The 12996-nt window shown below is 41.3% G+C and overlaps 1 protein-coding gene across 10 annotated transcripts in view; it reads right to left on the minus strand.

Annotated features, from left to right (window-relative positions):
* Positions 1-926: 926 nt before the first annotated feature.
* LOC134220820 (uncharacterized) overlaps positions 927-12996 on the minus strand; it is an 86731-nt gene continuing 74661 nt past the window's right edge. For 7 of the 10 annotated variants that reach the window (XM_062699959.1, XM_062699932.1, XM_062699968.1 and 4 more), the window contains 7 exons: positions 6121-6239; positions 5171-6062; positions 4990-5123; positions 4743-4932; positions 4312-4683; positions 3938-4244; positions 927-3881 (listed from right to left, as the gene is read on the minus strand). In XM_062699959.1, coding sequence (XP_062555943.1) covers positions 1196-3881; positions 3938-4244; positions 4312-4683; positions 4743-4932; positions 4990-5123; positions 5171-6062; positions 6121-6239 — 4700 coding nt within the window. In that variant the 3' untranslated portion in view covers positions 927-1195. The remainder of the gene's footprint in view (positions 3882-3937; positions 4245-4311; positions 4684-4742; positions 4933-4989; positions 5124-5170; positions 6063-6120; positions 6240-12996) is intronic. The other 3 variants (XM_062699999.1, XM_062699990.1, XM_062699979.1) reach the window with 3 other exon arrangements.

Genomic DNA, 12996 nt, shown 5'->3' on the forward strand with positions numbered 1-12996 from the left:
ACGACATTTTGCTATCGAAAACAAAAACCTACGCTCCTTATTTAATAAATTTCCACCTAAAACTAAATCTGCGCGAAGCCTCAACCGTTATGTAAATCCGCATCAAATCCGCGAGAATAGCAAAAACCGCGAAAATCGCGAAATCCAATCCTGCGCTTTATATATAACGTTGCCTAAACGTATGCCCAAGCTTCGCTGTGTGGTCTTTCTGTGTGTCTCTCGATCTCGAAGTCCATGGTTAGAACCCTTTTCATAAGACGGCCTTGACCCTAAACGGAACGAATCGCAATGTTCACAAGACTTGTAGAGCATATTAAAAACTTACGTTTAGAGGCTGTTGCGATGATTTTCGGCTTTCATACCGCTTGTCATTTTTTTTTAATTGAAAAAGCCCACAAACTCAAAATCGACTTGAGTCACCTTGAAATTTCATCCAAATTTGCTGAAAACTTGACTGAAAGCTTATTTTAGCAAAAATTGTAATTCTGGACTGACCGGTTGAATTTTTGATGCTTTTTGAAAACATGAAGAGGTCTAATATATATGACATGAAAATTTTAATAAACCTGATACAAAATAAAACGAAATGTCCTTTTTATGCGCCACGTAATACAAAAACTTTACAGCCGGATGATTTGCCCCTCATACTAAAATTAATATTAGCCGTCAATGTCTCCCCGGCTAACGATCTTCGATGGAATAGAAGATTACGCACTCATACAGTGTCAATTGAAATACCTACCGAGCGAAACGGTAAAAGCAAACAGGTAATCACGAGCGGTTAGGTGGACTCTATTGCAGGTTGATTCCGAGCTGCGCTTGTTTGAGGAGTTGATAAGGTTCGATTGATTTACGAAACTACAAATGTCGCATGACGCTGAGTAATAATGCGATAAGGCTTTTCTTCGGAATGAATAGCAACCGTGTCGAATTCTCTCTGACTTTATTCAGATCCTACGAAACTACGATAGCAGATGTGTACAGCATCTTGCGAATCTTTGGCACCGAATTTCATTGTTTAATTAATGTGCGACACAATGGTTTATGAAAATTACACTCTCACTGCACAATTTGCCTCGTCATCCGATTGTACTTGGTACATTTACATCGACAGATACTTATCTAGGGTTGAGATAGCTCATCCGCTGTAGTAATACTATGCTTGTAGACATGGCTCACGCTTTTAAGCACATAGTCACTGGGATCCTTTGCGGTCCGGTTCCAAGAATCCTAAACTCTTGCTTTTCTTGAGCTCATCACTTCGTTCGTTGCTCTTTCGAAAACGATTGCAGATCGCCTGGACACTTCCTGATTTCTTAAGGGACTCCCCTCCACTACCGTCGATAGGACCGTGTCCAAGATTATGCGCGCTGCCCATTTTGATTGCTTCTCCACTAATATCGACCATCAAACTCTGCCGGCACAGTGTCGATATGGTGTGCATCCGGCTGAGATCCTTGCTGCTTCTTCTCAACTTAACCTTCCTCAGTTTTGAGGCCAAATTCGACAGCCCAAACCTGCTGCTATGAACACTGGCAGTTCTCGAAGATGCCTCATCCTCACCCACAACCCTGGCTGTGCTCGTTATGCTTGGTGGCAGTGAATCGTACAGACTTTCCTGCTGACTATCGTCAGCATCAGCCGATCTGCTATCAATTATGCCAGCACTGGAACTTTTCATTATCATGGCATTGTCATCTGCACTAGTTGCACTAGTCGTACTTATTTGGCTGATCCTATTGTTCCACACCTGTTGCCGCTGGTCTATTTGATCTGCTGCTGAATACTGCAGGAAGTCCTCCTTAGCTTTTTTCAGCTTTAGTGCCCGCTGACTCAATGGCATCATGCCCTTGTGCTCCTCTATGGGCGTTGTTGGTGCCGATCGAGGAGAGTCATGCTGCACTAATTTTCTACGCATCAACAGTCGAGGGCTTGGTGGTTTACCATCAACTCTCGTTATGTTCTTCTCCTCCTGATTGCGTTCGCTAACCATCTCCTCGCCGGGAACAGAACGACATCTAGTGTATTTCTCTTTGGCAGTCTTCCTAACTGCTCCTTTACTTGCACTCTGTGGGGATTCCGTTCGTTTTTTGTACAACCGCTGTTTTCTCAAAGTATCGGTTTTACCTGAGCCTGAACCACTGTCGTCCATCTCTTTTCTTTCGATGCGTGACAACGTATCCCTGCGCCTCAAGCTGTCATATGCCAAAAACGACATCTTTGGTGAATCGCTTTGATCATCTTCGTCTTCCGCTTTGTCATTGCCGTTTCGTCTGCTGCTTTTGATCATCCCAGTGCTGGACGATTTCACAACCTTCACAGATCCGTCCACTACACTTTCTCCCTCCTCCTCACCTTTGTGGCTTTGCGCTTTCTGAGCTTGCTCCAACTGGTGGAGAGACTTCCGTAAGCTCCCTGCACTAGCCGATTTTGACAACTGGATGGTTTCCTGATACTTCTCAGTTTGCTTCCTAACCCGCCGATCCAAAACAGGAGATCTCCACACCGGCGAACATGAGCCAGAACTGTGTGGCGAGTTGCCACTTCGTTCCGACGACAACCGCTGATTGTACTTGGCAATCATCAACCGAATGTTGGGTGAAAGTTCCTTAGTTGGTGCATTCTTTTCAATTCGTCTTTGAGTACTGGGAGATTGTGGAAGCGGAGGAAGGTTTGTTATGATCTTCTGATCTGTTTTGGGTTGTTCCGATTGCTCGTTTCGATCGGAGGTACTGGAAGATTCGACATCGTGACTAACCACTAATGAAGTATTGTTCGCCGCAGGTTCTCCTTCCACGGTGGTGAAGATCCTCCGTTTGGTCTTAACCAGTATGCTTGCAGTGCAGTTATTGATTGAGTTGGAGCTTCCTTGGTTCTCCAGTAGTTCAACGCAAGTCTCTGTTGGCGAAATGAGAACCTCTTCTGTAACACTAACAGATGAGGATGGGACGACGGGTGCCTCTGGTTGGTCAACCTTCTGGCCAGGTTTGATTTTCAGAACGTAAACTACGTCATCGGGTTGTGGGTGGACCAAGGTTGGTTTCTCTGATGATTCGGCAGGTTTTTTGGCCCGACTAGTCTTACGCTTCGTTTTACGGGGCACTTCCAGAACGTAGTTTGGTGGACTGTCGTCGCTATCACTCTCAGTTTTACTATTTTGTCTGGAACCCATTCGTTTGATGCGTGTTTTCTTCCTCGAACCGTTACTCAGATTACGTGCAACTTTTTTGCTTTCTTTGTCATCACCAATATTTCCGGAAATGTGCGCAGAAGAATCCGGAGAATGTGATGAAGTTGGAGGAACTGGGTCCGATTCCGAGCTCATCGGGAAGTACCTATTTTGCGGAATACTTAGATCCAAGTTGTTGACCTTAACCGCGTTACATAGAAAAGTCGGAGTAACGTTGATTGTGGCCATGCTTCTTAGACTATCGCTCGACTTTTGAATCGAACTGGTAGCTTGCGCTCCCATAGCCGGCGTAATACTTATCTTAGGGATATCTTCCTCGTTCCGCGCCGCTGCCGTAGCGTATTTCATATAGGAATGCAGCGATTTTTTAAGATCAGCTACTTGGGAGTTGATCGACTGGACGTTTTCCAAAACCTCCAGTGCACCCTTCAGTGAACCGTCTTCGAACCGAAACAGGTGCCGTAGAGTGTCTTGTGCGAGATCCTTCATGTAGGCGAAAAATGCAATACTATCACGAGAACCGGTTTCCACAAACTCTGGAAGTGTCGCAATCAATGCCCGTAGAACGATCTTCAGCCGACGAACCTCGTCTCGATCAACAGAATCCTGCTCGCTTAACCGAATCAGTAATTTGGTAGAGTCTTTCAAGAGGGTGCTGCTGTTACTCGAAGGCCGTGAAACGTGATCAGGTCTAGAAGTAGATCAATGCTAATCAAAGCTTAGAGTGAGATAAATATAAATACGTACTCTGTTTTACTCTGACCACCGGAAAGATCAGTCTTCGGACCAACTGCCAGGGGGTTAGCCACCTCGTGAATATCATCTTCGACTTCTACCAGAACAGCACGTGGTTCATCCCGTTCAACAGACAGTTCCAATTCCGGGTTGGAGGAGACTCGCCTGTTAGAAACGGAGTCCTTTTCGTTGCTTTCCTTCAGCTCATCGGCATCGTTCAGTGATAGACTGGATGGTTGATGCGAGATCGACGGTGCTGAGGGGTTCGGAGAAATGCTGTCCATCGACAGTGATCGACCGAGAGCGGGTGATTTTTCGCCTGAGAAGATATAAAGTTATATGTTTAGTAATTTCGACAATACACTACACGCGTAACAACGGCTTACGTTTCTTCTCGAACGCATCGCCAGCATTCTCGACTACCACTGGAGCGTACCCGGGATGTAGCAGCGCAATCGTTGACGCCTCCGGACCGATTCCCTTTGCCTTCTCCCACTCGAACAACCGCCGCGTGAATTTTCGCGAAATACCTTCGAACTTGATGAACCCCTTTGTTGTTTGGACAACCAACTCCTTCTTCGGTGGATCCGTACTGACCAACGCCTTCAACTTGGAAAGCCCTTCGCCCTTATGCGCTTCAGCTGGTGGGACAGTCGGTTTCTTGCTTTGCTGCCGCTTCATAGACGATTCACTCGCCGTCGAACACTGGGTGCTGTAGGGCGGAACCTTATTGGCTGCCTTCATCTGTTTCCATTCAGCTGTGGACAAAATCAGTTATCAGGTTTATCAATTTCAAAATATCTATCCAATCACATACACAATTTCTTTTGGAAATCTTCTGGCAAGTCCTTCGCATTCGGTAATTGAGTGAGACCCTGACCCTCCAGTTTGACCTGACCCGTTTTCCACAGTTGCCAATCGGTTACCGGCTTCTTCTTAGGGTCTGTAGGAGAATCCTTCGAAGATCCCGGTTGCGGTTGATCTTTCTTCACATGTGGCTGATGCTGCTGACAACATCGAATATCATTGCACTTTACTTATTCATTCGTGGCTAATTATCTTACCTTGATTCGCCACTCATCTAACTTCTTCTTAAAGTCTGGCGAAAGATTCTCCTCCACCACGATTTGACATGGTTGATCGCGTTTCGGACTTGCCGGGGAGTCGTCCTTCAGGAATTGATTAACTAGGAGGAAAACTTAAAAATATAATAAATTTTACGTTCGTGCTTATCCAGGAACTTACTTGGACTGTTGGTGAGTAGCAGGGCGGCGGGTCGTAATCGTTCCCACTCTTGCTGTTTGGCATCGAATTCACGTTGAAGTTTCTTCTGTAGTTCCATGTAGCGGCGTTCGATATCTTCTCTCTGACGAAGGAGATTTTTAGTCTTTGGTGAGGAGCGCCGATGAGGAGTGTTTTGGTCGGAGATTTCCTCACTTGAGAAGTCTTCCATGTCGCCTCCGAAGAATTCGTAGGGTTTGCTGGGGCTTTCAGGTGCTGAAGTTTCATCACCTCCGTAGCTTTTCCGCTTAGGCGACGATTTGGAATATTCCTTTTGAGATCCCGGAGAAGACAGCGAATGCTCTCCAAATGATTCCACATCTAATGCTTCCTGCCTAAGGGTCAGTGGCTTCGGAGGAGATTTCTTAATACGGGCGGTTAACTTTGTATCAATAGGAACTCCCTCAGGTACAGACTCAATCTCAGGTATGTGTTTGCTCTTACGAGAGCCACGACTTCCGCCAGAATCTTTGGAACCTTGAGCTCCCTTGTCGCCACTTCCGCTTCGACCCAACTTGTTCTCCGACGGTTTCCATTCGTTATCATCACTGGAGAATGTAGCCGGCAGAGAACCACATGGTGAGTTCGGACAACTGTTGTTGTCTCCGGAGGGTAGCGCCAGCAGGGTGGGAGTATTATTTCTATGACTAGGGGAGGTTTGATTCGAGGAAAACGAATCTGAGCGTTCGCGTTGAAGCTCACATGCCTCCATCGACTCACAAGGACTGGCTTCACGGCTGCAGCCAACACTGTTAGAAGACTTGGACTTCCGCCGTTGCGATCCGTTCGACTTGAGCGATCCTCGGTGATTTTTCACGATGCCCTTCACCTTACTCCAAGCCGATTTGTTCTTATTCTGAAAAGAATCATCTTCATTAGCAAGGTAATTGCTGAGACAAAATATGGATAGTTACCTTATCCATTTGTCGAATGGGATCCAGAATGGCATCCCCATCCAAGGATTTACTACGTCGAGCTTCCTCATCGTAGACCCGAGGATGATCCGTACTCTTCACTGAATCCCGTTTTGCAGCTGAAAAAGTATTAAAAAGAAATTTAATGAGTTGCTACATTTTTACGAAAAGGCTGTTTTATGTCAGTTTATATTGTAAAAAAATTGAAGTGAGTTTGATATTGTCGCAAATTCACAAAGAAGGGTCATACTCAACGTCTGTTGGAGGAAAGCTCAAATCAGATAAGATGTGATATTTAACATATTTTATTCTTCTTCTTCATTGGCATCACATCCCCCACTGGGACATTGCCGCCTCGCAGCTTAGTGTTCGTTTACCACTTCCACAGTTATTAACTGCGAGGTTTCTAAGCCAGGTTACCATTTCTGCATTCGTATATCATGAAGCTAACACGATGATACTTTTATGCCCAGGGAAGTTAAGACAATTTCTAATCCGAAAATTGCCTAGACCGGCACCAGGAATCGAACCCAGCCACCCTCAGCATGGTCTTGCTTTGAAGCCGCGCATCTTACCGCACGGCTAAGGAGGGCCCCAAAGAATATACATATTTTATTGCACTGTGTTTTACGGTAGGGGCGATTCAAATATAACGTCCACTACTTATTACATTTTTAGAGCCAACCAAATCCCCACTCACACCCTTTGTCACGCTTTTTTGTATACCTTGTATATGTACTGTCACAAAATCCTAATCCCCTCCCCCTGAAACCTGTGACATCATTTTTGCCTTTCTCGTATACTAAGTATACGGAAAGGCTATAGAACTGCTCCAAAACCGAACTTTTTATAGAAGGCTCGGAGACCCATAGTGTTATATACCAATCGACTCAGCTCGACGAATTGAGGTGATGTCTGTATGTGTGTATGTATGTGTGTGTGTGTGTGTGTGTGTGTGTATGTGTACAAAAATGTGAGACACGTTTTTGGGCATTTAGCATCATCCGATTTGCTCGCAACAAGTTGCACTCGACGCGGAATACAGTCCCATTGGTTCCTATTTAAAATTAGATCGATCGAACTTTGCGTTTCGGAGTTATGGCCAAAAAACTGTTTTAACGTGCAAAAAAAAAGCAAAACGCTCTACTCTGGATTCGAACTCGTGACCTCTGAAACGGGAAGCGGTTACTACACCACTATACCATCGATACACATAACATGTGAGAAGATACGTACAAATATAAATCATCGAATTGGGCATATATTCATTGCCTCTATAAGCAACAGAATTCATCCTGCTAGGGTATCGTTTCCTATACTGGAAGTATTAATGGATTGAGAAAAGAAAATATTAATTTTTCTCGTTTGTTAGTAAAATATACAGTTTCAATCCATTAACTTAGACCAAGATGCCGTGGTGAGCCGTTTGGCAGCGCAGTATCATTACTTGACACTTTACCGGTCGCTACTAAACGCGTTGCTAAAACAGTAGCGCAGCTGACAGGTGATCAAATTTGGTAGCGCGATAAACAGCTCTGCTATTTGATGAACTATTAAACGTCACCGGTACGGAATGCAGCCACCAAAATGATAACCGAAAATAGCGACCGGTGCGAAAAAGAGTGACTAAACTAAAATGACAGAGCAGCGAGGGTGATCAAAACACTCGCACCTAGTAATGATGCTCTAATATATAAACTATTAAAACCGCTTGGATACGCTGTTCATTTATTGGAGATAAAAGTAGATTCACTATGATGCGAGGAAATCAATGCAAAACTTTTTAGGATAGGATATCCGTTCATAAATTTAAAATCATCTTCTCTGCTAAACGTTAGACATAAGTTTTCTCATGCCTTTTTGCTATCAAGCGCTAAGAAAAGCACAAATACCCTATAGCATCAGCGGCAAGCCGTGCTTCTGTTCTATTTTTACGCATATGCATCATTCTTTGTGGCGTTCAATCAGCATATGGGAGCGCAGCTGGTGTGCGGGAAGACGCGGGACGCATGCGCATTCGCTTCAGTCTCTTGCCGTCGGATGAATATTGCCGTATGAAGCATCACCAACACACATCGCATTGCGTGCGGCAATGTTCTATTTTTAGCTCAGCTGGGTTGAATGTTGATCTGAGCAAATGAGATTTGGGGAAACTGGTTCATGAGTATCACGGAAAAAAAAGAATAATTTAGATGTCTGCGCGGAAATAACGCGCAGAGGGAAATCAGTCTTAATTCCTTGGATATAGCGTCTGCTGCCCCATAAACTCGCAAGCTTCTAATTTTATTGAAAGTTATGTCTTTTCTATTCAGTAAGGCGTCTTGTGCATTGAAGCAATCGAATATAATTTTCCACTTATGTTTACTCTCTATTGAAACTCGGTGGGCAAGTTTGATTACTACCAAGGTAAATCAAAAGCTATTTTGTTTCTGCTAACAATCATTGAAGAAGACTGTTGAGTACATGTCGATTCTCAATTTATGCATTTATGTTTCATTTCCTATACCTCCTTCATCATCTAAAGTTCAGACCTGAATTCTTTTAAATATCCCAAATAATCAGATGGATTCAATTATAGAAATGTCATGAATATAAATATAAACAATACACAGCCTTAGGTTCCATTGATTATTAGCATGGAAAATATTAAATACAAAAATTTTGTTTGAATTTTTTAGTATTCAAAATTTTTCTTGCAATGCGTAATATTATACCACACTCCTAGAAAATATGAGTTTTGAAAAAAATAAGATGGCCAACAAGAGGACCGAACATAAATCCTCTGATTGAGAGCCCATCACGTTACCCCTGAACTATTTTTGTTTCTTGAGAGGGCAGTGTTCGAAGAACAAGAGGCTACGCGATTTGCAATAAATAACTATTTCACTGCATCAAGACATCGGCTGCTTGTGCATACGTGCGGTAACGCACCGGGTGCTGTGCTTTGGTTCGGTGGCATTTAATCGGACGTTGAAAAATATAAACCGTTTTGACTCAAGTCCCGAAAATGACTCATATTCAGGGATTGAACTTATCATTTCATTATCATTTAGTATTCAGCCAATAACTCATTCCAGAGGCGAAATTCCGAAAAGTGTTGTATGGCGGACTTCTAGCGCTGATTCCCCTCTACAACTTTGTCTAAGAGTACATTGCTCTATGTCTAATATTAACAGCGTGAAACGCTAGGAACACTCAATATACTAAATGATAATAAGTGTTATTATCATTTAGTATATAAAATGATACTAGCGTTTCCCGCGGTGAATATTAGACATAGAGCAATGTACCCTTAGACAAAGTTGTAGAGGGGAATCAGCGCTAGAAGTCCGCCATACAACACTTTTCGGAATTTCGCCTCTGAAATGAGTTATTGGCTGAATACTAAATGATAATGAAATGATAAGTTCAATCCCTGCTCATATTCCGAACACTAGCATTTAAATGGCTATATCAACCTTATTCGCGTGGTTCTTTACATAGGATATTAATTTCGTTTGTAAAGCACTCGGATTATGTAGGAGAAACTGAGTTTTGGAAGGATTCGGAGAAAATTTTCTATTTTAGGAAGTCAGTAGAAAAAGTATCCAAACTTTTCTATAATCCAAGTATGTATTAGATCATTTAATAGTCTTAGTTCGATCATTGACAAACTACAATAACTCAATCCAGAGGTTAAATGTCAAAACGTGTTACAGCGGAGTTCTAGTGCGAATATTTTTCTACAGCTCTGCCTAATAGTTTGTTGTTTTGATTCAACTAATAATACAGTTATAAAGCACTAGTTACTAATACTAAATGATAACAAAATTTCGATCAGTCTGTATAATAAGTTACTGCAACTAGCGCTATAACTCTGTTATTAGTGCAATAGAAACAACAATTAGGCAGAGTTGTAAAAACCTTCGCTCTAGAAGTCCTCCACATACCGTGTGGGACCGAAATCCGTACAGCACCGAAATCCGTCCACCTCATGAGATATAATAAATCTATCTAGAAATAATTTCTCTTATCCTGTTCAGATACCTGTTAGTAAGTTCTTAGGGCATAGAAATGGAAAGAAGACTTTGAAATTAAAACAACAAAACAAATCGCCACCCACCAAACGCGAAGTTTTTGCCGCCATTTTGTTTTCGGGTAGAGCATAATTGCACCAATCGTAACTGTGTTTTAATTGCTAATTTCGAATCATTGCATAAGATAAGCGGAATACAAATCGAAGGGATCGCTTCTCAAGGAGCGTATCGAACTATTTACATTGGTAGTTTAGTCAATCAGACTGCTTCAATTTAAATATTTAGTTAAAATGTAGCTGTACGGATTTTGATCCTTTGATTCGAAATCCGTCCACGGTGGACGGATTTCGAGTCAGGAGTAGTTGATTTTATTCATTATTTTATCATGTTTTTCGTAGTTTTTAATGAGTAAATGTGGAACACTTCAAAAGTAGAAGCCTTCATGCTCTAGTGTCAATGACAAAAGTTTTATTTGCATTCAATTCCTATTTTCTAATTAATTTTTCATAAACTAAGGTGCTTAAGTGTACGGATTTCGATGCCCCACGGTATCACGTTTGAAATTTAACCTCTGGAATGAGTTATTGACAAACTACTAAATTATCGAACCTATATTACTGTACCGCTCATAAAAAAATCTACTCCTCCGCTCATTTTTGGTCGCAACGAAAAATACGCGCCAGATAGTCGCCTAAGAACAACATACCTCCAGAAAAAAAGCCAATTCGATATTTTTTTTAATTTGGCCGCCACGTGGTACTTTCCGGCGGTGAATGCTTGGATAGCACGTGCTATTTGTACTGCGGAGAAATTTTTCACATCTTTGAGAGCCTTGGAAAATGATCACGAAAGTTGTCATTTTGTTGCAAGGCACAATACTAATGATCGAAAACATCCTTGCCACAATCCATAACAAATTACCCGAAGGCAAGCAACGATTTTCGATTTTCTGATAGTATATCAGGTATGTAATCATTACGATGTAAATTATTGCACAATATGAGCTCAAAAATGCTGATTTTGGTAACACTAGCTATGTCACGCGTAATCTATCAGATTTTGTACTTGGATAGTTTACCTGTAGAGTGATCTGATAAATAGTTTTGGATCAGTTTAGAAATCAAAATAATCAATTTTAACCATACATTCATAATTACTGCGAAATGCTTTCCATCTAAAGAAAAGCAACCCCAGTAGAATTCTGATCAGATTTTTTTTAAATCAGATCAAATTCATAAATCTTGTTGAAAAGTGTTTGAATGATAATGACAAAAACGGAACTACTCATTTGCAAAAATTGACCTTTCCCGTCAAAAATTTTTATTCGCTTAAGTTTTTTTTTAATTTAAAACAAAAATCGAAAAAGTGCTGTTTTTTAATATTGGCCCGATTTTGAACGAACATCGAGTGATTTTTTTCAGGTCGGTTAACACGTGCACACGTTTTCGTTTTTTTTTATTTCGCTTTCATTTATTTATTTCTTCGTCTTGAATTATAAAAAACTCCTCAGACTGCTTCTTATCTAATATTTCTTATTCTATTCTTAAAAACTAGTTTAGACACATTAAAATCAAAAACAGCACTTGCACTATTAAACGACCGAAAACAGTTTTCCAGAGGGTTGTTAAAACCATATGACGTCCTGTGAAGCTGAATCATGATAAGATCGTGTTCACGCAGATGCCGAGAAGGAGCGTAAAACGTAACGTTTTGCAATAAATATGGACACTGCACGACATTTTTTAAAATATCAAAAACAAACAGCCTTTGCAGATTAGTCCGACGAAGCGCAAGTGTCTCCAGGCCTATAAGTTTGCAGTGGCTGGTTTTTGTTTTCGATTTAATAGTTAGAGGCTTCAAAGAACCCATATTTTCTTTGGGAAAGTTGACCTTAAATAAGCCAAAGAATCGACTGAAACAATGAAACGAAATACAATTTTTGACGGGGATGGTCAACTGAATTTTTATCTATATGAAGAATCATATTATTCAAAACAACAATTTCAGCTGGATTCTGGCTTCAAAACGGAATTTTCAGAAGAAGTGTTTGTATGTGCATGTGTGTGCGTGTGTGTGCAAAAAAATCTAACTCATTTGTCGAAATCTTATCCTGAACCGATTATTTAAACGGGGAATCCTGTCCCATTGTTTCACATTAAAAAACAGGTCGAACTGGGGAATGCTCAAAAGTTATGGCCAAAATACAAATTTTTATACTATGTCTGAAACTCGATTTGTGCAATTGCTCAACCTCATCACATTTTCAGGGCACTTAACCTCATCCGATTTGCTTGCAACAAATTGCATCCGGCAGCAATTATTACAATGTGTATAAACAAATGTGAATTTTCAATTCAATCTATCTTTATTTATCTATCTTTATTTACGAGAATGTGAAAATGTGAAAAATAAGTCTTATTCACCAATTGTTATTTTAGACTTTTCATATATGTTTATCAACCATTTTGAACGAGCGAGAAAGGCATCATCACCGCTAGGTGGTTTAATCTGGGTTTTTAGATGAAATTTCGAAAGTTCTTTTACTCTTTCAATGATCGATGTTGAAAAAATTATGTAATATAAAAAAATAGGTTTTATTCTCAGCTTTTCCACTGAGCTGCAGCGCTACGCTTTGTTGAAACGTTCAACTAACAGCTCTCAATCCAGCGGAGCAATCATTTTCCACCATCAAACGGAGCGCCTTTGCGGAAGAGTTATCCCATCTGGTCCACCCTGAGAGTGGGAATTAAAACACCAGCACGAGCGCAGTGCTTTTCTGATATTTTTAACGATTTTTATGATTTGTTTACCAATCCACACTTAGCGATGATGGTTGTCTTCGCACGTTGCGGTCTTTTTT

Source organism: Armigeres subalbatus, chromosome 1 (genome assembly GCF_024139115.2).
Source record: "Armigeres subalbatus isolate Guangzhou_Male chromosome 1, GZ_Asu_2, whole genome shotgun sequence".
In the NCBI taxonomy this organism is placed as follows: domain Eukaryota; kingdom Metazoa; phylum Arthropoda; class Insecta; order Diptera; family Culicidae; genus Armigeres; species Armigeres subalbatus.